The sequence below is a fragment of the Mustela putorius genome, unplaced genomic scaffold (genome assembly GCF_011764305.1).
Source record: "Mustela putorius furo isolate JIRA1106 unplaced genomic scaffold, ASM1176430v1.1 tig00003962_pilon_pilon_pilon, whole genome shotgun sequence".
NCBI classification, from domain to species: Eukaryota; Metazoa; Chordata; class Mammalia; order Carnivora; family Mustelidae; genus Mustela; species Mustela putorius.
The window spans coordinates 3,423,412-3,446,791 of NW_025422106.1; the positions used below are offsets into that span (position 1 = coordinate 3,423,412).

Sequence of the window (23,380 nt, forward strand, 5' to 3'; positions counted from 1 at the left end):
TAATGATCATCTTAATTGTCTCTCTGCCTCCATTCTTTCTCCCTTCAATCTCCTCAAAAGCCAGTTTCCTTCCAGAACGCAAACATTGCCAACTGACTCCCAGCAGATGAAGGGGGATGACAGAAGACCCTTGTGCTTATCTCCAACTCCACCTTCTCTAGCAAGGATCTAGATCTGGCCCTCCAAAGATCTAGGTCTCTCCCTGGACAGTCCGCTCTAACCTGGTTGGTGTTTGTATTCAAACCCTGGTTCCTACGTCTTTCCCTTCTCCTTTCTATACCTCTGTTGATATGACCACTTCAACCAGATTTACCACACATCCATTTACAACTTCAGTGTTTAGGATTCGGCTCTGGATATCACCTCCTTCTAGAGGCTTTTACTGGTTCTCTCTCCCAGGATGCAACTCGCCTTCCTCTCCACCACCCGCCCCCCCACCGCCGCTGCCCCGTCTTTGCCCTGAAAGCATTGTATCATGTGAGTCCTTCTGACTTGGTTTTTGAATGTAGGTGAGGTTTGGTGGGCTGAGGTCCAGAGCCAACGACCAAGAAAGAATTCTTGAGACGCCTTTGGTGCAAAATGGTGGTTTTATTAAAGCACGGGGACAGGGCCCGTGGGCAGAAAGAGCTGCTGGCCCAGGGTTGTGAGGGGTGGCGGGTTATATACTTGGGAGCTGGGGGTAAGGAAAAAACAAGGTTTTCAAAAGAATTTTTGTGTGCTAGAAAGGACCTACAAGATATGGGAGGCCTTGCCATTGTCAGGTGAGTATTGTTTTTCCCTCTAGGAAAGCACGGACAGTAAGACAGTTGGAGTTTCCTTCTGGAGGTTAGGTTTTTGGTAAGAATGCTCCCCCCCCCACCCCCGGTAAATTGCTGACACTTGTAAACCAAGGGAGACTCCTATCTTGCAGGGCTGTGATCTCTAAGAAGGTAACTATTTGTTTTTCCTTCCCTTTGCTTTAGGGCGGCGGGATTGTCACACAGATCCCACCTGGGGGAGGGGTGACCGGGGTTACGGGGTGTCAGCTTATGCCCTGTTCTCAGCTTGCCTTCTGTGGTTCCATAAGACTATAATCTCCTTGCTGACAAGGCCCAGGAATCCGTGTCCTCCTTAGCCAGGAGCCAGCCTCCCTCCTGCTCATCAAATCCTGTCCCTTGGCTGCTTCATGCCTGTCACGGCGGGTGGAGAACACAGTTCACGGGGGTCCTTTAAGGCTTCGCGCACCTCCCTCTTGGGCTCCCGTGTGCCCCATTCCTCCCCACGGCCCACTGGCCTGCAACAGTTCCCTCGGACCTTGCCCATGGCCCTGGGTGTCTGTCTGCCGTGTGGCCCACGCCACTGGTGGTCCTTTCTGCACAGAAGCGCTTACTGACCTCACTGCCAACTCTGTTCCCGCTGTGTCAGCGCTGCTACTCTGCCCTCCCCAGTGCCCAGCACGGAACAGACACCCCACAACATTAAATAGAGCGTGACCTCATGACGTCACAAACTCTTTGTGTCCTCAGCCCTCTGGGGCGATCTAAGTGACTAGGAGGAGGACCACAGGGTCAGACACAAGATGGGGAAGAAGGGCCTCCCCCACTCGGGCCCTCCACGCAAACGGCTATGAATAGGAATGCTGGTTCCTAGGAAGAGAGTGGAGGGAAAGACTGGGAGGGCCGTAGGGAGGGGTCAACGTCTCTAAGGATGCTGTCTGGGGTCCCAGGGCGTGGCGGGCTCTTCGGACCCCCACCATGGAATGTGCCACGGCTGCTGAGCCAGAGCAGCGGTCATCAAGGGCCTCCAAGGGGAGCCCGCAGTGACCCAGGGGTGGTGGTGGAGAGCTAAGGGCAGGAGTGGGGAACGGCTCCCCAGTGCACGGGCTGGGGGTCTCCTCCTGCTGTGGCCGAGAGAGGGTGGAGAGTGTCCCCCCGCCCCTGGAGCCCTGGGTTCCTGGGGAAGAGTGGGGTTGAGGAGGGGCAGACGGTCGGGGTGGGGGGGGGCCTCCAGAGCCCTCAGCTTAGGGTGCAGCCGCCTTTCTCCTTGAAGGGATTCTTGTCCTCAGGGATGCCTTTGAGGAGAGGGTCGTTTCCTGCTTCAGCCTCCACGTAATCCTTGATTTCCTTTCCCGTCTTGGAAATCTGTGAGAAAACAAAGGTGCCAGCCCTAGTTCATCTGTGGGCATCCACGATTGGCTCGGTGCAAGAAAACAGGTCCTGGACTGGGTGGGGACGGAGGCTGGAGAGGAGAGAGAGAGGCAGGCGGTGGGTGGGGGGTGAGGTCTCACCTCCGAGGGGCGCTGAGCTGTGCACGCTGTGGGGCTCCCTCCTGGCACCCCTGCGGGGCTCAACCCCAGCCTCCCTCTGCGGCCTCCCCTGGCCCAGAGGCAAACCTCCCTCTCCTGCCGCTTGTGCTGCTCTCTCCAGCGGCCTCCCTCCGCCTTGGGGTCCCAGCTCTGTGAGGACCCGGATGTGATGGAGAACAGGGGCAGGGAAGGGAAGAGGGGGCTCACCGGGCTCCTTGGGTTCTTGACTTCCTTCCTCAGCTGTTCTACCTCCATCTTCAGGAGCTCCTTCTCGCTGAGCTCCTGGGCCATCCTGCTCCAGAGAGACCTGCTTCCGGAAAGGATCCCGCAGCTGGGATGGCAAATGCCCTGGGCTTCCCTGGGCTCCCTCCTGCACGCTCCACACCTCAGCTTCCACCCACTTCCCTGCGCAGCCCCTCACTTCACACCACCATGAGACCCGGCTCTGGAGGAGAGGACGCCCCCAGTCTGATGGGGGAGGCACAGACTCTGCCCTCAGAGTAGTCTCTGTCTAGGGATGAAACAGGAATCAGTGTGGAGAAGAAAGAGAAAAGAAGTCTCTTTCAGTGAATAAGATTCGGGAAGCCAGGTTATTGTTCCACATAATGGCACAGGTAGAAGTTTTCAGGAAACAGCAGATCCTGTCAAGGGAGAGTGTACCCTAGTGGATAAGAGAAAGGCTCTGGAGCCGTCAGATTCCACTTCTGATCCTGGTTCTGGCCCTTTCCAAGATGTGAGGCTTAGGCAAGTCACTCAGCCTCCTTGAATCTTAGTGTCTCTGTCTGGAAAATGGGTATAATAACAGTACCTATTTTGTGTGATTTTGTGAGTCCTAAGAAAATAATGCATATAAAATACTTTAACCCTCTGTATGGCACATAATGAATAAGAATAATATTATTTTTATTGTTACAGTTACTGATATCATCATCATCATGAGGACAAGGTTATCAGGAAGGCCTGCCGGCTGCCCGATTTTAATAATTCTGAGACTAAATCCCAACCCAGTGCAACTTCAGCCCCTCTCACCTGCCAAAGAGTTTGCACTTCAAGTCACTGGTCCCCGACTCAGGCAAGATGATGTCTGAGCTTCCCAGCTCCTCAGCTTCTCAAAGTCTTCAGATAAAGCAGATGGTTTAAAAGCCAAAATCTCTGATGCCTAAGCTGATCATGGGCTCAAGGTTCTAAGCCCATCCGCCGGCCTGAGCCTCCAAGTCCTCACTGCCACTGGAGCAGCAACCCTGCGCCCTATACCTGCCTTGCTCCTTTCGAGACCCCTCTGGCTTCTAGCCAGTTCTCACCCTCAACCTGACACGCTCCCCTCCCCGTGCCTTGTCTCCCAAGCCCTCCCCTCTGCTACCTCTGAGCCTGCGCTGAGGCTGTTCTCTGTGAAGCAAGTCCTAGACCAGCTCCTAACTTCCCTCACCCAAGAAGCCCTGGTGTCTCCCACTAGAACCCCGTGATTACACCTTCCAAGCTTCTCCTAGTTCAATCTTTATTCAATAAAAATGGACCCCTCACTTCGGATGCTGGGCCTGTCAGCCCTTGGGGCCATGGCCACCTCCAATGGCTGTGTCCATTCTTCTTGGCGTCAACGCCTCCTTCTGAGCCTTGCCTTCACCAACCACCTAACACAGGGCCCATATCCTCATATCTCTCTCCGTCTCCTTCCAGCATCACCCACAGGCTAATAGACACTGAGCTCCTGCTCAGGCTGACAGCTGCCCCATGGCAAGGGGACCCTCCCGAGAAGCAGATGCCTAAGAGATCAATACGGTTGGTAAGGGATCCTCTTTTTGTCCTGTCTCTAGGTTCACAGGAGGGGCTCCGGAAGAGGCTGGGAGGAGGCCTGGAGCCCACCCTGACTCCCCCACTCCAGGGTCCAAATCCCATTCACACCTGGAAGCGCTAAGAATTGAAGAGCCTGGAGGGTCCTAGTCCAGCTGTCCTGTAAAGGCAGGATGCGAGAGCTCAGACCTCTAGAGGCCAGCTTGGTGCTCTGTCCGCCGTTGTTTCCTAAGACCAGCCAGTTAACCTGGAACTTGAACCTGGTGCTTCTCAAAGCCAATTCCTTCCTGTTGTCCAATCCGAAACCCCCACGCTCTGGCTGGGCTTACCTCCATCAGGACAGAGCATGCGCACCGGGGCTTCTCCACGCACAGCCCCTCGGAGGTTTGCTAACGCTTCTCAGGGGACCTCTGGATGTGTCTTCCTGGTGTCTGAGCCGATTCCTCTTGCTGCTGCATTGGCTGGTTTCCATTGTTGCTGGGCCACCCTCCAGTCCCCAGCGCCCCTGGTCTCCATATCCTATCCACCCTCCACTCCCCTGGCCCTGGGTGACTCATCCCTGAGCTTCCCAAGGAAGCCCCCACCCTCTGCCCTTTCCTCCCCTTCCATGAGTGGAAAATCCACCTCCCCCTCCCATCCCAAGCAGGCCAGCCCCCTTCCTCCTGTCTCCCAACCCTTCCCCCGCCCCCGGCCCCCGCCCCACCAAACAGTTTCCTCTCCAGGCCCAGGGAGCAATCACAGCGCCCCGACCTTGGCTTCCTCTGCTGGGAAGGGGTTGGGGGGCCGGGCCCCCAGAGGGGCCCCTGGTTTCCCCCTTCCTCTGGGCAGGGGGCAGAGAGGCGCGGGCCCAGGGAGCGGAGACTGACTTCCTCTTGTCCCGGAATGAGCCTGCCTGCCCTTTGCAAGCAGGTTTGGGTCTCTCACGGAGAGGAAACCAAAAGCAGTGGGGTGGGGTGGGGGGGAGGCCAAGCGACCAATCAAGAGCAGGGTGAGGCACAAAACCGGCGGGCTCCCTGGGGAGGCAGCCAGAGGCAGGGGGCCATGGCGGAGCTGCAGCAGCTACAGGAGTTCGAGATCCCTACGGGCCGGGAGGCCCTGCGGGGCAACCACAGCTCCCTGCTGCGGGTCGCAGACTACTGCGTGGACAACTATGTGCAGGTAGGCCACGGGTCCCCGCCGTGATACCCTGGCCCCTTGGGAGCCCACCTCCCAGGCAGGACCGTGGGAGCCATCCTGACAGGTGCTCATTCTGGGCCCGCCTGGGAAATCCTTCACCCCAGGACTTGGCTTCATTCCGGTCCCCCCAGACTTCGGCCCGACCCCATGCTACCGAGCCCCATCATGCCCCTTCCCTCTCCCAGAGCCTCAGAGACGCCTAGGCACGCAGCGCTGTTCCATCCTGTTAGCGGGCCTCACAGTACTTGCATCTCCTTCCTGGGTCCCGCTCGGGTGCAGAGACCCCTGATTTGTCTTATACAAATGCTGGCCTCATCATTCCATTTGCAGGCTGACTCGAGGTGAGACTTGCGAACTTCCCACACAATGTCACAAACTGGAGAGGGACCAGGGAGAGAATTGTTTCCCTGACCTTTGCGCGACAGGGGAGAGACATCAGACGAGGCTGGGTCTGGCACAGAGGCAGGGGGATGGACTACATGATTGCTGAGAGCAGCCCACCAGCAAAAGATGGCAACCATGGCGTTTTAGAACCGTCTTCTAATTTTTTTTTTTAAGGTTTTATTTGTTTGAGGGAGAGAAAGTGCCAGTGAGCGCAAGCGGGAGGGAGGGGCAGGGGGAGAGGGGGAAGCAGACTCCCCACTGAGCAGGGAGCCCCATGAGGACTCCATCCAGGAACCTGGGATTGGGGAGCCTGGGATTGGGACTGTGACACGGGCTGAAGGCAGATGCTCAACCGAACGAGCCACCCAGGCGCCCAGAACAGTCTCCTAAGTTGTATAGCTGTTCTAGGACCATGAACACGATTTCTGGAACAAGGAAAGAGGGGAAAGGGAAACTTAGCAATGATTGAGCACCTCTGTTTTTTCATTAATCCTCATAAGCGCCTTATGAGGACAAGTATTATTATTCCTTGTTCATAGATGAAGAACTCGCAGTGCAGGGAGGCCAGATGACTCGTCCAAGGACACACGGCTTAGCCTTGGCAGAGCTGCTGCTGACTTCTTCTTTTTTTTTTTTTTAAATGCTGGCTAAGTCAGCCATTCTAGATTTTTTTTGGTAAGATTATTTATTTATTTGACACAGAGAGAGAGATCACAAGTAGGCAGAGAGATAGGGGGAAGCAGGCCCCCTGCTGAGCAGAGAGCCCAATACAGGGCTTGATCCCAGGACCATGAGATCATAACCTGAGCCTAAGGCAGAGGCTTAACCCACTGAGGCACCCAGGCGCCCCAGCCTGCTGACTTCTGGAGCTAGGCTCTCTCCTCTCCACCTTTCTCCTTCCCTGACATGCCTTAGGACTTAAGGACAGTTTCTTTGCACTGGCATGCCCAGGGACCTCCTGCCTCAGTAAGAGCATTGAAAAAAATAATGAAAGTAGCAAGTGTTTCTGGGAAAATGACAGATGAAAGAAAGTCAGTGATGATACCAGTGAGAATGTTCTGCCCCCTTCCTTTGGGCAGGCATGTTGCCCAGATGGCCTCTTATAGTGTTCCCCCGAGTCCTGAGAGGGGAGAACCACTCCCACTCCACAGCCAGGGAGCTGAAGTTCACTCAGACCCACTCCCTTTCCCAACGTCTCTGAGCTGGTGGTGGAATTGGGATTCGAACCCAGAACTCTGACTCTGGAGCCCAGCCCCAAACCTCTAGTTAAATAACTGCTGTTCGTGTAGATGTTGAGTGACCCGCTCGTGGATGAGATGGACCTGGCTCGTAAGCCTGCCAGGTTCTCAGGGCGCTGCAAAGCAGGCTTCTCCTACGGACAAGGAGAGAAGCGGTTCTGTGCACGCAGGATTTGGGGTCCCAAAGACCTGAGTCCAGTTGCCAACTCGGCCTCCTAGCAACTACAGGACCCACGGCAAGGAGGGTCGCCTCACCTCTGATGCTTACACCTTCTCAGGGGGGTCACGTGGGTTAAACTCGAGAAGGTGTTAAAGCACTTAACCCAGTGCCTGTCCCTTAGGAGGGGCGGGAGGATGCATGGAAACTATTACCGTTACTGCCATCATCATCATCACCATCATCATCTTCCGTCGGAAGGATGAAAGGCACATAGGGATAATGAAAGTCAGTTCTAGCGAGGCGAAGCAGCCCTTGGAAAAACACGCAGGTCAGAGTGCCCGGGCTCCTGCTTCCTTCATGTGGAACGCTAACTAATTGACCTTAGTTACCTTTCCCGGCCTCTCTGAGGATCCCCGTCTGGGGAGCAAATGCCTACAAAGGGTTTGGATGACTTCTCAGCACCACCCTTAAACAAGGCCTGGTTCCCACGCCCTTCGTCTCTCCCCCACCCCCTCCTTCCACCCCAACCAGGTGTCAGGAAACCCATGGGGAATGGGGGAGGGCAGGCTGGGGTTCACAGAGTTCACAGTCAGAGTCCATTGAGTTTACAGACAAGATAATTTGCATGGCAAATAAGCAGGGAGCCATGACAATGGATCTCACACCTTTGTACCTCCTGACCTAACCCCGGGCCAAGCCCCAAACCAGGGGTCAGTAGGTACCCACCGGCTCCAGCCTCCTGTAGCTGGGCCCAAGCAGACAAGCAGACATTCTCCTGTCTGGGCTGACAGCTCCACATGGCAGGCCAAACAAGGGACAGTGATGGTGAGGTGAGCTGGGAAATCTGGGTGCAGACCAAAGGAGGAGTGAGTGGTCTCTAGCCTGTTCTGGGCCTTCGTGTCCTCGCCTACTAAAGAAAGATCTTGAGCTAGAACAAGACATGCTCTCCTTTCTGGTTTAAACATCCTGGGTTGATTTCTTTGCCTTTTCAAGGTTCTTGTTTACATATGCTGATGAGATGTAAATCACATGCAAATGAGCATCCAGGTGTTGGAGCAGAAAGGCGAGGAAGGGCTGCCCAGAAGGTTCTGGGCCTGCCCTTTGACTCCAGCCTGGCTCAGGCTCCTTCGGAGGCACCCTGCCCTGAGAGGTTCCAGGTCTGCTCTCTGTAGGATAGGTCTTGGGGAGAACCCAGGGGCCTTTCGCAAGGAGAACATGTGGTGCAGCCCTGCCTGTCCATGTGTGGGACTGGCCCAGACTTGCCCTGGACTCACCCCTATACCCCCTAGAGAAGGCTATAGGCTAAATGGCAGCACCTCCATGATCCGACCTGAGATGAGGAAGCTGCCTGGGGAACCGAATGACCAGAGGAGCTTTGCTCTAGCCCCATGGTTTCAACTGGAACTGAAAAAACAAAAACCAAAACACACAAAAAAACTTCTTCTGTCTTCAGCCATTCCCTGCCCACCCTTCCACCGCTGACTGCCACTGTGACTCTGGCCAGCATCTGGCACAGTGCCTGGTGTACAGTAAGGAGAGGCCCAGCAAGTGTGTGGGTTCATATTCAATTAATTAATTAACTCACAAATGCATATTTATTAAATATTGTCTGTGTTTTGGGTACTCTTTCAGAGTAGGATACAGGGTAAGATAGGTTCTCTGCCCTCCCAGTGCTAACGTGTTAGTCTGTGGGGAGAAATAGATAATTTCCAATAGGTAGTGCTAAGTTCTATGAGGAAAAGAGAACAGGGTAAACATGGTAGAGAGTCAATACAGAAGTAGACTAGGAGAATCTTAGGGTGGTGATGAAATGTGTCTCTGAGGAGCTGAGACTTAATAATAAGGTTTCTAGAAAGAAGTACGGCAAGTGCAAAGGTCCTGAGGTAGAAACAATCTTAGCTTGATCCAACAACAGGAATCTAATGGCCACAGTGCCTGGAGGGGAATGAGAGGGAGTGGTAGAGGAGAGCCAGCCCTGTGGAGCCCTATACAGGTCATGGCTGGAAGTCTGGATTATATTCTCAGCGTATTGGGAAGCTACTGGAAGGAATGAATGAAGTGACTCTTCTCTGGGCCTCAATTTCCTAATCTGGTAAAATGGACTAGACCATTGGTTCCTAAACACTGCTCTGCAGACTGGAGAAAGACAGGAGCACAAGAGTCCTCTGGGGGGCTTTTAAAGGCATGGATTCATTGACCTCACTCCTGAGGGGATTGTGGTTAGAGGGGGGACAGGGAGGATAGGGGGGCTGCCATCGATTGGTTGGTTTTTAAGTTTGAAAGTACGCTTTCCGGGGCGCCTGGGTGGCTCAGTGGGTTAAGCCTCTGCCTTCGGCTCCGGTCATGATCTCAGGGTCCTGGGATCGAGCCCCGCATCGGGCTCTCTGCTCAGCGGGGAGCCTGCTTCCTCCTCTCTCTCTGCCTGCCTCTCTGCCTACATGTAATCTGTCTGTCAAATAAATAAACAAAATCTTTAAAAAAAAAAAAAAAAGAAAGTACACTTTCCTCTTTCCTTTCTACTATTCACCCTCTATTCCCAAAGGTCTGCTGGAGGTAGTGGGGTCAATCTGCAGCTTGAGTCTTGGAGGAGGGAGATCTTTCCCTCCCCTGGCACCCCCCATTCCTCAGGGTAACAGATTTGCCCTCCTAATGTTCCCAGGTCCCTCTCAGGGAAACCACGTCAAACATCTGGAGTTAACGCTTTCTCCCAGTTCAGCCCCCACGCTCTCCCTCTCCCATCCTTCCCACCCAGCCAGCGATCTAGGGAGCCGGACTGGCCTCCCACCAGAGCTGTGTGTATTTCAGGCCACAGACAAGCGGAAAGCGCTGGAGGAGACCATGGCCTTTACCACCCAGGCACTGGCCAGTGTGGCCTACCAAGTCGGCAGTCTGGCGGGACACACTCTGCGGATGCTGGACCTGCAGGCGGCCTCGCTGCGGCAGGTGGAAGCCCGTGTGAACACGCTGGGCCAGGTGAGGGCTGGAAGAGGGCTTCTTGCCCTGGCCGCCCGTCCTTCAGCTCTGCTCGGTCATGTTCTCGGGCAAAAAGTTCTTTCCTGCCTTCCTCCAAATGCTTGCACTTCCCAAGGGTTTTGAGCCTCCTTATCTCAGTGGTATGTCCCTGTGCTGAGCCTTGCTGCCCTACCAGACTAGGAACTCCTGGAAGGCAGTCCTTTCCCTTTCTGACTTCCATCTGAATTCTATCCTGCCTGATACAGTAGAATTTAACAACCGCGGAGGCTGCTGGAACAGGAAAGAGGCAAATGGATCTTGTTCCCCGCTAAACACAGGCAGTGACTTAATCAGTGTCCTCGTCCCAGAGCGTGTGTGTGTGTGTGTGTGTGTGTGTGTGTGTGCCTGGCAAGGTCATCTTCAGCCCTGAAGGCACTGCGCCATGCCCCCCACCCCCCCTCACTCCCCACCCATCTAGAGAGCACACACACCCTCGTCCTTCCTTCCTGGATCCTTGGCTGAGGACTTGCCCCATCAACCACGTGCACCCGTCCCCAACCCAGGGGCCTGGCCCGCACATCCCTGGCGTGTTCACTGTGGGCGGGGCCTTTTCCTCTCGCCCCAGCAGACCGGAGTTCCACCCTCTCCGGGTTGCGAGTCTCCCCACGTGACATTCCAAGAGATGGTGAATTCACAGCTTTGTCCCGGCCAGAGAGACAGGCTCTCTGGCCACCAGGCTCTGCCACCCTCCACGTTATCCACCTCCGCTTCAGAGCCAACCCAGTGCAGCCCCGACAGCCCCAGGGAGCTGTGTTTTCTCTTTTCCTCTGGTTCCTGCTCAGCTAATAATAACCCTCATTCTCTTCCACGAGGAAGTTGCTCCAGAGTGGCCCCATCCTCCCCTGGCAATTCTTTTCCCAAACGCCAAGTGACCCCGGGGACAGCATTTACTCTTTCTCTGGACCTCACAGCCTCCCCTGGCCCCTAATCTCCCATCCCAAAGTCTCTATCCTCTTCCTCTGGTCAGAGGAAGGGCGCGGTACAGAGCCTGGCCCACTGTTGCCTCAAACCCTGTCGTGGCAGATGGTGAACATGCACATGGAGAAGGTGGCCCGAAGGGAGATCGGCACCTTGGCCACGGTCCAGCGGCTGCCCCCTGGCCAGAAGGTCATTGCCCCTGACAGCCTCCCACCCCTCACGCCCTACTACAGGAGACCCCTCAACTTTGGCTGCCTGGATGATATTGGCCATGGGATCAAGGTAGGGAGAGGGGCCCTCCTCCTTCCCACAACCCACCGTTGTCTCCTTTTCAAGGCTCCTTTCACCCCAGGTCCCCAGTTCTCTTCCCCATGTACATCCCTGTGTGTCCCAACCTGCCGCCCTCATCTTTCCTGACTCCCCGGAAGCCATCACCCTAAGCGGACCCCTCCTCTCCAAGCCTCCCTCCTTGAAGGTCCTTCCTGACCCCTCCCCCCTCCACAGCCGGCCTTGACCATGTCCTCGGGTGATCTGCTGAGGGTGCATCTGAGCAGCCCCTTCCGTGGGGGCTGGGTGCATGTGAAGGGGAAGAGGGGGAGGAGGGGTGTCAGGGTGTGCATGAGAATGGCTCCCCAGCCGCAGAAGGGCAACTTCCTCTGTCTGGAGGTTTGAGGTCACCACACTCAGCGCTCACCCCCAGCTGCTTGCTGTTGTGTGGGAACAGATGGGGGTGCAGCCACTCAAAGGGGGCCTGGTGAGGACAGGGGAGCAAGACACTGCCATTTCCTTCTCCCTGAGAGGTGGGAGAGGACACTCCCCCAGCCCCATTTCCTCAGTTCCCCCTTGCCAACTTTCCAGATTAGATTAAAGCTCCCCTGGGTCTAATTGATCCCTGGAAGCCCTTCCTGTCCAGCAACATCCATCCCCTCCTTCAGGCACCAGTAAGTTCTCATTCCCCAGCTTCTCTTCTTTATGACTCTACTGGGGTCCCTCTTGTCTTGTGCCCAGGGGAGGTTAGCGGAAGACAGCATTCCCCATGTGCCCCACGCAGGGGGCACCCCACCAGTTACAGACACGCTCCCTTGCCTGTGGGCTTGGCCTGGCCATTTGCGCATTTGGAAAGCTCTGGCCCTCTCTGTCCAGAGCCGGTTCTGCAGGCCCATCAAAATGGCAGGTTGGGAAAAAAAATAAATGGCAGGTGGGCTCTTTCTAAGTGTGATGGTCCTCTCCCCCATCCCCCCACCTCCTCAGCCCCGCGTTGGGGTTGGGGTCTATCAGAATTAGAGATCACCAGGCTGGCCATGGAGATGTTTTGGGGGGGCGAGGTGCGGGCGGCTGCTAGGCGGTGCAGAGGAAGTGGCCTTCAGACCGTGTCTGCTTCAGGTTTCCGCAGCGCCTGCGGCTGGGGGACCAGAGGCTCCGGGGCCTGGCGGCAGCCAGAGTGGGAGACTGTGGGGTGGGGGGGTAGGAGAGGGGGCTGGGAGTGGAAGTGGGAACTTGCTGTCCCTGCTCTCTTCCTCCCAGTTCTCTGCCGCCCCTCCCGCCCCTCCCTTGTTTCCTTTGTGGGACCACGGGGGCTACCCGGGGGAGCGGGGTCGGGGGGAGTCATAGACGTCAGCCTAGTCCCCTCCTCCGCCGCAGGATCTGACCACGCAGCTGTCGCGGACAGGGACCCTCTCGCGAAAGAGCATCAAGGCGCCTGCCACGCCGGCCTCCGCCACCCTGGGGTGAGACCTCACGATCCTGAAACTTTCCTCCCCCCACTCTCAACGCAGAGAAGCCAAACTTCCTCCTCCCCGCACCTGACCCCTGCTCTACGAAGCCTTCTTTCCCCCAAATGACGACACCCCGCGCCTTTCTTCCCCTCCCTCCTCAGGAGGCCACCCCGGATCCCCGAGCCGGTGCTGCTCCCCGTGGTGCCCGAGGGCAAACTCTCAGCAGCCTCCTCTGCCTCTTCCCTGGCCTCGGCAGGGTGAGCCCCAAGAGTCCAAGTTGGGGGGGGGTAATGAGGGGGCCTCCTGCCAGCTGTCAGGGTGACTGCTAGGGTAGGGAGAACTCTCATCACAGGCCTGGGGCGCACAACTGAGGGGGCGGGGCCAGTGGGGGGGGATGCTGAGTTAGGGAAGGTGTCCCCCAACCTAGCCGAGTCCCGCTTTCTCTGGTCTTCAGCAGCGGCGAAGGCGTCGGTGGGGTCTCCACGACCAAGGGGCAGGCAGCACCCCCACCCCCACCTCTCCCCAGCCCCCCGGCCCCACCCCCTCCACCGGCCTCCGAGGTCTTCCTGCCGCCCCCTCTGCTGGAGGAAGTGTCCCTGCCCCTGCCGGGTAAGGAGCTCCGCCCTCTCCTGGCTCTATCGCGGGGTCTTTTCTCACCTCCCTCTCCCTCCTGTTGGCCCGCCTCGTCCCAGGTAGGGGGTAACCGGAGAGGAAGGGGCCAAAGTGGGCTAACAACTTAGCGCCTGCTTTCTGCCAGGTTCTGTGTTCAAGCTTCTCATCCATTTTCGCACTTGAACTTTAACAACCCTAAGAGGATCTTCACACACTGATTTAACAGCCGGAATTAGAGGCTGGCAAGGAGGGTCACCCAGCTAAGTGGCAGTGCCTCAATAGCCCACATTGCTCAACATTTGTGTGTTTGCTGAGAAGATCTAGAAGCATCGTGGTAGAGGTCAGGATGGGCCGGGGCTGGAGAAAGATTACAGAAAATCGGTAGATGCCAGAGCCCGGACTGAACAGCAGTTTCCGGGGGGGGGCCATTGGAGGGGGTCCCCTGTGCCACATCTGCAGGCTCTCCCTTTTCCCTCCCAGCACCAGAGTTGCCTCCGCCCCTGGATCTGCCCCCTCCTCCACCCCCGGATCTAGATGAATTGGGGCTGCCACTTCTGCCCCCACCAGACTTCGGCCCTGAAGAGCCTAGCTGGGTTCCTGCTTCCTACCTGGAGAAAGGTACCTGACTCCTGGGACTAGGGATGCCCCCGCTCCCCACCCCGCTTCTACTGTAGAACCTGCAAAGGTATGAACCTGTTACACACACACCTATTTTCTGATGAACTGACCAAATATTCATCCAGGAGTGGTGAATCAAGCTGGAAAGACAGGCAGCTGACCTGGCAGAGTATTACTAAACCCAGCTGGGGAGAGGGTCCTAAGAGCTTTGGAGCCCCACTCCCCGCAGCCGGGATTCCCCTTAGATGTTTCCCGGCATCCCCATGGTAGGGTGGGAGGCACATCTCATGGAAACCCTTCCTCCCATCCCGCAGTGGTGACACTGTACCCATACACCCGCCAGAAGGACAACGAGCTCTCCTTCACTGAGGGGACCATCATCTGCATCACACGCCGCTACTCCGATGGCTGGTGTGAGGGCGTCAGCTCAGAGGGGACTGGATTCTTCCCAGGGAACTACGTGCAGCCCAGCTGCTGACAGCCTGCGGCTCTCTGAGCTCCCGACCCAGGCACAGCCTTCATCGAGCCTCTGGAGCTCCAGTACAAAGCCAGTTCCGTGGTCAAGGCTGGACTAGGTGTGCCCACCTCTTGGCCTGGGAGCTGGGTCTGTCCCTTCCCCTCATTTTGGTGGGAAGGGGGCTCTGGGGAGAGGATGTACCCAAAGGCCTGCTGTGGACGGGAAAGAACTGGAAGCCAAAGAGTTTGGTGATCTTGTCCACAGAGGATCCCCCCTCTCCAGTCCATGCAGGATCGGGTCTCCAGGTGCAAATGTCCACTTCGAATAAAACTCTGATGACCTCCTTGGTGATTGCCCTGCAGGGCTAGGGGGCCAGAGAGAGAGTGAAAGGCTCCTGCTTATTATTGACCCTCTCTGCTCTGCCCAGAGCAGCTGTCTCTCCCCATCATTTTGGTCCTAAGTGCCCCCTGCACTAGACCCCTGACGCTGGGCAACGACCAAGTGCAACCTGTACTTTTGCTTGTTGCTTGCTTTTTGTGTCCCAGACGGGGGGACCAACTCTCCCATTTATGTGGGGCTCTCTCAGGCCAGGGATCGCCTCACCCTCACCCTTCAGACATCGGCGGCGCGAGAGATCTCAGTCAGCTCTTCCCCCTTCACCACCTTTATAGCTCTAGAACACCAAAGAGGGAGGAGGGGCTTGGCTTTCGCTGGCTCGGCTTTAAAACATCATGGCTTTCTGTTCCATACGGGAGGACGGAGGCGCAGAGGGCCCAGCCCGCAGGGCGACTTTGGTAAAGTCCCTGGTCTCTTGCTGCATAGAAGAGGTTGGGGTGAAGGGAGACACCATCGCGCGCTGCGAGGTCCCAGGCTGGACGGACCCGAGCCGGACAGTGTGCTACCTCATTCCACCACCAGGAGGCGACTGTTCCCTCTGGCTTCCCCCCACCCCTTTGGGGATGCTGGTGGGGGTGGGAGAAGGGGATTGTGCGCGGGGAGGGAGGCCAGAAGAAAAAGGGTGTAGTGTGAAGACGCGCTAGGTGAAGCAAGATCTAGGCCTGAGGTCGTGGGTGCAGAGCTTCATCTCTCTCCGCTGGGACTCCGGCGCGTCGGAGAGGCTTTGGGGTCGTGAGTTCCCTTCACAGAAGAAAGGGAGATGGGAAGGTTCCGCAGTTCAGGGGAGCAGTGAAAGCCGTGGGAACCGCTTCCTCTCAGTTCCGAGGACAAGGATCTTGGAAACACCGCTGCCTTCCCAGGGATGTGCACCAAACCACCTCGGTGGGGCCGGACTCCAGAATTTAACGTTGCAGTGAAACGGGGACGGGGTGGGGGTGGGGTGGGGCAGAGAGGCAGCCGATTGGGGTTAACTGCATAGACAGAGACGGCTCCGAACTCCCTCTCCCAGCCCCCCCGTGGACGAGTCCGGGATTCCCGGAGGGACATACCGAAGCGAGAGCGAGGGAAAGGGAGTAATAAAACTAGGTTTGTCTTTCCCGCTGTCCCCCACCCCCACCCCGCCTGGGCGCCCCCTGCAGGCCGCCGTCCTCAGCACGTCTTCAGCACCTGTTGCAGATGGAGGCGCACGTCGGTGGCCGTTTCCCAGGGCACCACGCTGGCGCGGAAGGAGCTGGGTTCGGCCTTCTGCGCCTCCTGGATAAGGCGGTGCATGGGGTAGCCGCGGCGCGGGAAGGCCACGTCGCAGCCCGCCAGCAGCCCCATGGGGCAGAAGTCGTTGGCGCCGTCGCCCACGTAGAAAAGGCGCTCGAAGTGCACGCCGTCCTGGGCCCGCTCGCGCAGGTAGTCGCTGAGCACCTTGTGCTTGCACATGTTGGCGGGGCAGCGCGCGCAGCTGTGCGTGTGGAAGGGCCGCAGCGCCAGCAGCCCCCGCGCGTCGGGCCCCGACGGGTTGCTGAGGATGCGGCGGAACAGGCCATGGTGGCCCGCGGCGCGCAGCGCGCTCTCCACGCCGAAGGTGTTGGCATCCGAGATGAGGATCACCTCGAAGCAGGAGCCTTGCTTGGCCACAAACTGCAGCAGGTCGCTCATGCCCGGCGACAGGGGGATGGCCTCGTAGATGGCGCGCAGGTCCCGCGGTCGCACGCCCTGTTCGCCCAGGTACTGGAAGACGCGCTGCATGTACTCGTTGTAGAAGCCCTCGCGGTAGGTGGCCCGCAGGCTGTCGGGGAGCCGCTGGCCCGGCGCGGCGCGCACGATGGAGTCGTCGCTGTTTTCGTCCACGATGGTCTCGTCGAAGTCGAAGGTCAGGAGGAAGCGCGGCGCGCCCTGCGTGGCCATCCCGCCGTCCTGGGAGCAGGGGGGAGAGGAGCAGGAGGAGGAGGAGGAGGGAGCAAGCGAGAGGGGGCGCGGCACGAGCCGGCCAGGAAGAGGCTGGTTAGCAGGCCACGGCCATAGGCGCTGGCACATCCAAGACCTGAGGAGGACCCAAGGCAGGTTAAAGTAGGCAGAGGACCCCACGCCGTCGCCCCGGCCCCAGCTTTCCCTGCCCACCCCCATGTTGCCACCTCTCAGTGAACTGTGCTGGGGTTTATCCCTGAAAGACCGCCCTCTTCCTGAACCCAGAAGGGCTTCCTTGGCACCTATTTCTGCTAACTCTCCTGTGGGGCCACTGGGGCTTAACAGGGTCAGCTTAACGGAGGGGAGGAGCAGCTTCCAAGGGGTCACCCCTTTAGGGAGGTTTCTGACGAGGCCATTCTGGAGACTTCCAGTGACCCCCATTCTGGTTTGGAGCCCTCTCCACCCCCTTCTTCCCTAACATATGTAGGCAAGGGAAACCAGGCATTCACCCAGATGAAGCAGCCTCCTCATTCCCTTTTTGGGCCATGCCCAGCTGATAGGACTGTGGACAATAAGGAGCCAGGCTCCAGGGAACACTCGTTGGCGTGAATGCCAGGTCCTCGGGCCTGGATCATGGCTAAGGGCTGGGCCTGGAGAGTTACGCGTCTGGACCTCTGCACAGGCCAGAGAACTGGGTTTTAGCTCTTGGAATAACCAGGTCACTGCGTTGACCCAGGAAGGCTCTCTGGGAGCTGCTTCCAGCCAGATGGCACTGGGCAAAGGTCCCAGGATGGGACACGGCTTCTCCAGGGAGTTTTAGGGCCCTGTGCGGACAGCTCATCACTAATCACTTGCCAGTTCCCTGGGAGGAACACGTCAGCGGGTGGGGTTTCTGCCAGAGTCCGAAGGAAGCGGGCAGCAGAAGCAGTGGGACTTGGGGAGATAGAAGCTTCCCGTGCCAGGCCGCGACATACCTGGGAGACAGGTGAGGGAGAGGAGAGAGAGCAGCGTGGCTGAAAAGGCAGAGCAGGAGGGAGCAAAGAGTGGGCGCAGGGCAGGGAAAGAGAAGGCTAGGAGAAGGCCATGCCAGGGGAGCCTGGAGACAGCACAGTGGGGATGCAGGGCTCCAGGAAGCAGAGACCTCAGGCCACAGTCCCACCTACAGAGGATGTGGGAGAGGATGGAGGCCAAGAGTGCAAGTGCGAGGCACAAAGGCAAGCGAGTGGAGGCCCCTTTTGCTTGGCAGAGGGGCAGAGAGCCAGTCACAGACAGTTCCAGAATACCCACCACACTGCCTTTCACCCTCCCGGCCTCCCACCTCAGTCAGTCCAGACAGAACCACTCCTCCTCCTGGCTTCTTCCTAACTCGCTCTCCGATACTCCTGTGAGGTTTGTGGCCTGGCCCAGCTTGTGAAATGAAGTCCAAGCTCCCAGTGTCAGAGCTGGGGTGTGGACCTAGCTCTCTGCCTCCCTAATAGCACTGTCCCTTCAAGCTCATCCCTAAGAGTCACACTCAGGTCTCATGGACATCCATCTGGGAGTCTTAGCTGCTCAGGATCCCTGGAGTTGAGGTTGTAAAAGCATCAGGACCCCACACCTGGGATGGAAGCTTCCAGAGGTTAGTGGAGGCCCAGTAGAGATGAGGGTAGGCCTAAAAGGGGCTGGAGAGGGCTCCTTCCACCCTGTGATGGGAAGGCGGTTGAGGCCTTAGCCTCAGAGACCCCTGGAAGTACCCACTTACCCTAGACAGGCATCGGAGACCAGTGACTGGAAAACACCCGCTCATTGTCACTGCATCACCCTGGGCACCAACTGCAGAAGACTCCGTTGGCCTCCAGCCGTCGTCCAGAGCTCCTGACAACCACACGAGGTCTGTTGGAGGGCGCCAGCAGCTAGCCTTGTGTCCATCACTAACGCCCACCTGATTCTGTCTCCTCAGCTGAGCCCCCGGAGCCACTCCCAGGGACTCAGTAAAAACCCCTCAGATAAGCACTGGGCTCACAGAGGGCAAAACCCTTGCGAGGTATCCCCCTACCAATCCCCTGTGTCATTTGAGAGGTTATAGTAACTGGAGACCCAGTGAAGTCAGCTGACTTACTCAAAGGTAAGTGGCAAAGACAGGTCTCAAAACTGTAACTTAGGGTCTGAGACCAGTGCTTTTTCTCTCCAGTATGATCTTGGACCCTTTCCTGTGTCAGGATTTACATGTCACCAGCATGCATGTTCTCCCACTGCTCATCACAGTTGCATGAATTCAGCAGATAAGAAGGACCCAGAGAGGTTAAGGAGGCTGTACAGTGTCCCCCAGGGAGACCTGGTTCATGAGCACCTGGCCACAACCTTGGATGCTCTATGCCCTTAAAGGGAAAAGGGCAAATGGCGAGCTTACTGTACCATAGCTGGGGGCCGGGACCCCTGAGCATCTCAGACGATCTGGGACTGGCCTCCCCCTGGTGATTTCAGAGAGCAGCAATCGACCAGAAGTCAGTTTGAAATTTCTGCGGGGCTTTGCTATGTGGTTTTGGGACAGGGATTGCCTTTGTGGGGGTTTCACCCACTCAGCTACAGAGGACACCACCTACAGCTCCCAGGGCCTCCCTATGCCCCATCTCTACCCCTCACCCTGGGGTTGAATGAGAGACTAGAAGCATCTGGGACAGATCTGGAAATATACTGAGAACCGGAGACTAGATGGGTAATCGAGCAAAGTCCTGGCTGGTTGCTGCCCTCTGGTGGTCATAGCGGGTGACACTGGAAACCCCTGACTGTCAAGGTGACACTCTTCCCCAGACCATCCCAGACCCTCAGGGAGCCCCTGTAGCCGGGGAGATAGAGATTGGGACCTCCCAGGAACGCTGCACAAGTGAGAGGGCGGGCCTCTGACACCTTGGAGCTACCACGCCCTAACCCGAGGTGTGTTGAGCCCTTTTGATATGGATGGAAGTGGGTCTCAGGCTCTTACAGCAAGCACTTTTCATTCAGGAATTGGGAAAGGCAGCCAAAGCTGAATGGGGAGAGGGGACAGAAAAAGGTTGGGGCTAGGGAGAGGTCAAGGAGACGATGGATGAGAAAGCATGGGGACCTGGAATGGCATGTTTTGGAGGATGGGAAGGCTCTTCCCAGGCCCTATCTGGAGGGAGTTCCAAACTCCCAGGATCCTGCCTGATAGCCCCTGTCTGCTCCTAGGCCCAGCGAATTTGAGGGGAAACGCCACTTCTGTGATAAAAGCAAGCAACCCCTCGGCAAACACAGTCTAGAGCAGGGCTCCGGGGAAAGGGAGTGGGAGATAGAAAGATACACAGGCTCTTCAAGCAGCCACCCAGAGACCAACTTTCATCCCACAGAAAAGGGCCTCCTGGTTTTGCCCTTGTTTCTTTTTTTCTTTTCTTTTTTGAAAATTTGGTGGAATCATCTACTGACTTTCAATCATATCCTAAATTTCTCAATCATTAGAGCAAAAGACATAGTTATGTTTTTTTTTTTTTTTTTTTTTTTTATCTAATAATACTATTGAGGGAAATCGGTTCAACATTTGTTGTTTAGTGAGTTGCCTTTGTTTCTTTTAGGCCCCAGAGCAGAAAGCCTGGCATTCTGAGTTTCTTCCCCCAGAAAGAGAAGGCTGTGCTACCACCCCGCCCTCACCCCAGAGTAATCAGTGGCTCCCCAGGCCCCACCGGCATCTGGGACTCATGACATTCAGTAAGTTTACTCACCTCTGGCAGCTTTGTCCTAAGTGACCAAATTCTTTTGTGGTCACAAAAAAGAGTCCCTCAGAGAAAAGGGGGACAGGATGTCTGAGCTTCTCTAGATGGCTAGAGCATAGAGAGGAGAGAGGAGTTTCTCTGGGGCGGCAGGGAGTCCATATTCTAGTCCCACTTAAAAGCGGTGCTTGCCTCCCTGATGCCACGTCAGATCACTGGATTCCTCCTTGTTTCCTCCTGCCTTTGACAAAAATGCTTTAGATGACATTTGTGGGAATGCGGGTGGGGGAGGGAAAAAACGGTTTGAAAGTCCTCCTCCCGTCCCCCGCCTCCATGAGGGGATGGGGAGCCCACAGGACAGTTCGGGGACAGTTTTTCCCAGGAAACGAAACGTGGAGGGTAAGGATTGAGGTGGGGAGGGAGGGCCCTGCAGATACCATAGTTACAAGCCCCTGCCCAAGACCAGATCTTCTCTATCAATCACTAGGAACTGGATCCCACAACTAAACTGAAGTTTTCTCCATCTCCAAGACTGTATTCCCAGCTTCACCATGGTCTCTTCCTTCTAACCACCACCAGCAGCAAATAGGAGAAGTGGAGGCCCAGAGAGGTCAAGCTAACATCCCCGGAGGTCACAGAACATCAGTTGCAGAATTAGAACTTAGGAGTCCCTGGTGCCCCTTGGTGGAGTTGCAGCTAGAGCTCCCCCTCTTGTCCTGGAGACCCCCCTTGGGGTGTGAGTAAGCTGGCCCTGAGGACCTGAAGCCCTGGTGTCAGTGAAGAAGCTGGGACCAGGAGTCCCCTCTGGGCCCGCCCTGCCTGGGTGGACAAGCTGGAAGGGGATCCTCCGTGGACAGGGAGGTGGCAGCTGCCGGTGGATTGGGGGGAGAGATATTTTTAGAGGTGGCTGGAAAGCAGGCATCCTGGCACACCCCCAGCTGGCGGGTGCTTCGCTCCAATGCGGGGCAGTGGGGGGGGGGCGGTGCGCAGCTCGGGGAGCCCAGGGACTGGTGGGTGGCGGGGACCAAGGGGGCACAGATCCTTCGCTTTGCCTGAGTCAGGGACAGAGGGATATCCCGGTACCTCGTTCCTGGGGTAGGAGAAAGGAGGAAGGCTCATTTCTCCGCTCCAGTGACTCCCCCACTGACACACGTGAAGGAGCGCCCTCAAACTCCACACAGCCCCCACCCCACACTGGGACCCCAGCCCTCCCCTACCTCGGGGAGCCCAGGACTCACGTGGGGAGCGGCGGCGGCAGAGGTCTGTCCCGGCTTAGTTTGGAGTGTAAAGTGAGGAGATGGGCTAGCTGAGGTATTTGGGCGCAGGATGGGGCAAGGGGTGCTTACGGGAATTGGAGGGGACGCGGTGTCTTATCCACCCCCGGATTTCTAGGCTCCGGCTCACGAGTCCCTCCAGTTCCGAGGGGCCGTGGATGATGTGCGTCTGGGCCGTCCCCTCCACCTGCCCCCCATCCCCCCGGGCCGCCGCCGCGTCCCCTTTAAATGCCCGGGAGCCGGAGCCCGAGCCGCGGCCGGCGCTGCGGCTGCCGCAGCACCCGGGCCCACCGCAGTCCCCCCACGTCACAAGCGACTGTCCAATCACAGCGGCGCCGGCTCACATCAAAGGGGCGGGCCGCCTGCGGGACACGCCTCCAGGCCGCCCCGCAGGCAACCCGAGCGCTAGAGAAGGTGGGGTTGCGCGCAGGGAGAGAGGGGTGGAGAGGGGAGATGGAGCGCATCCCTCCGGAGGAGCGTGGGTGGGGGGCACCCTTGCTGGAGCGGCTGCGGGGCTCTGCGTGAGTCCCCGCCCACACACCCAGAAGTGTCAGGGCTGTGCCTTCAGGGCGCCGAGCCCTGAAATTTGCAGAAATGCACTCCTACCGCCAGCCCCCATTCCCTTCTTCGCTCCTAAGCCAAGCGGTAGGCACCGTTGGACCCAGACCAGGGAAAGCAGTGCCTCCCCCCACGTACGCCTGGCTCGGCCCTCCGCGCGGAGTCGCGGCACCTCATCTCTTGGGACCCTTCCTCGCTTACGGGTTACAGGGGATCGCCGGGGAAGGGGCCCTTCCACACCCCACCCCGTAAACACTGATTTAAGGACCCAACTGTTTGCCCTTTGTAAGTGGTGTTTTAAATAAACCCACTTTCTCTTCTGCTTCGTAAGAGCCCGTGCCTAGCCACACTCCCCTGCGTCTCCCCTTCCCCCCAACCCAGTCCCCGCCCCCACCCTGCTCCGTCCGCCCTGCAGCCGGATGGTTGAGGAGAGGCTTCTGTTTCTACAGCAGAGACCCGAAACTTATATATACTGGGAACGTACTATGAACAGGGCACTACACGAGGTTGCTACACTTGCCGTTGAATATTCACAACCGGAGAAATTATTTGCCTGAGTTCAAACATAGGCGCGCCTGGCCCTCGGGGTCACAAAGGAGCTGTGGGGGCGCAGGCGCCCCCAGGCCTGGGTCTGAATCTCCCCCTGCTCCACTCCTCCAAGAGGGCCGGCGGGTGGGAAGGCCCTGTGTGATCTGGCAGCCGGTAGCGCTGGAAACCAGCGATGGAACAAGGGTCCATAAGGAATTACCCTGTGCGGGGCACTAGTGTGGACAGGACAAGGGTGTGCTGCGTTTCTGCATGTACAAAGGAGAACGAAGGCCTTGGAGCTGCTTAAAAACCTTTGACCTTAACTTCCAGCGCCCCAGCTCCTTAACTGGCTTGCTGCTTATGTCCCTGTCAATACTGCCCACCCTCTCTTCTGGCTCTGCAGCACCCCTGATGTTTTTCAGGGACTTCCCTCCTCAGGAGCACACTTGCCCCACTTGCTGGGGGAGTCTGGCCTCTGTCGAGGTCTTGAAGCTCCTTTGATTATACGGATCCTCCGTGTGCCACCAGAGCACGTGGGAAATGTTGGTGTATTTCCGTGGGTCCCCTCACGGAATCCTCACCACTCTGTGAGATGGTGCATGGCTCCTTTTGCTGATGGGAAATCAAGGCACGAAGAGGGGAGCTTGGCCAGGGTCATCCAG

The 23,380-nt window shown here is 57.4% G+C and overlaps 3 protein-coding genes and 1 long non-coding RNA gene across 12 annotated transcripts; 2 read left to right on the forward strand and 2 right to left on the reverse strand.

Moving 5' to 3' along the window:
* Positions 1 to 568: 568 nt before the first annotated feature.
* Positions 569 to 4,956, reverse strand: GNGT2 (G protein subunit gamma transducin 2). 7 transcript variants are annotated; one of them, XM_045069990.1, is made up of 5 exons: positions 4,823 to 4,956; positions 4,402 to 4,524; positions 3,314 to 3,400; positions 2,492 to 2,591; positions 569 to 2,120 (listed from the first exon to the last, which is right to left on the reverse strand). In XM_045069990.1, exons 4-5 carry the CDS (start codon positions 2,573 to 2,575, stop codon positions 1,995 to 1,997), a joined length of 210 nt encoding a protein of 69 aa, XP_044925925.1. In that variant the 5' UTR covers positions 2,576 to 2,591; positions 3,314 to 3,400; positions 4,402 to 4,524; positions 4,823 to 4,956; the 3' UTR covers positions 569 to 1,994. The 7 variants fall into 7 exon arrangements, with proteins under 7 accessions (XP_044925925.1, XP_044925926.1, XP_044925929.1 ...); XM_045069991.1 differs by having other exon boundaries at positions 4,402 to 4,521; positions 4,823 to 4,947; XM_045069994.1 differs by lacking the exon at positions 4,402 to 4,524 and adding an exon at positions 4,184 to 4,232 and having other exon boundaries at positions 4,823 to 4,938.
* On the forward strand, positions 4,955 to 14,751 carry ABI3 (ABI family member 3). 2 transcript variants are annotated; one of them, XM_004764769.3, is made up of 8 exons: positions 4,955 to 5,230; positions 9,836 to 10,003; positions 11,066 to 11,242; positions 12,602 to 12,687; positions 12,837 to 12,932; positions 13,130 to 13,284; positions 13,768 to 13,905; positions 14,220 to 14,751. In XM_004764769.3, exons 1-8 carry the CDS (start codon positions 4,955 to 4,957, stop codon positions 14,381 to 14,383), a joined length of 1,260 nt encoding a protein of 419 aa, XP_004764826.1. In that variant the 3' UTR covers positions 14,384 to 14,751. The 2 variants fall into 2 exon arrangements, with proteins under 2 accessions (XP_004764826.1, XP_004764828.1); XM_004764771.3 differs by having other exon boundaries at positions 14,249 to 14,751.
* Positions 14,752 to 15,010: 259 nt separating this feature from the next.
* Positions 15,011 to 21,949, reverse strand: PHOSPHO1 (phosphoethanolamine/phosphocholine phosphatase 1). Of its 2 annotated transcripts, XM_004764780.3 has the most exons (4): positions 21,597 to 21,949; positions 18,399 to 18,511; positions 17,513 to 17,631; positions 15,011 to 16,793 (listed from the first exon to the last, which is right to left on the reverse strand). In XM_004764780.3, the coding sequence occupies exons 2-4, from the start codon at positions 18,441 to 18,443 to the stop codon at positions 15,908 to 15,910; spliced, it is 1,050 nt and encodes a 349-aa protein (XP_004764837.1). In that variant the 5' UTR covers positions 18,444 to 18,511; positions 21,597 to 21,949; the 3' UTR covers positions 15,011 to 15,907. The 2 variants fall into 2 exon arrangements, with proteins under 2 accessions (XP_004764837.1, XP_004764839.1); XM_004764782.3 differs by lacking the exons at positions 17,513 to 17,631; positions 21,597 to 21,949 and having other exon boundaries at positions 15,011 to 16,666; positions 18,399 to 18,505.
* Positions 18,507 to 22,522, forward strand: LOC123389155. Its single transcript, XR_006603699.1, has 2 exons — positions 18,507 to 20,356; positions 20,846 to 22,522. It is a non-coding gene; the product is annotated as an uncharacterized LOC123389155 (long non-coding RNA).
* Positions 22,523 to 23,380: the final 858 nt, after the last annotated feature.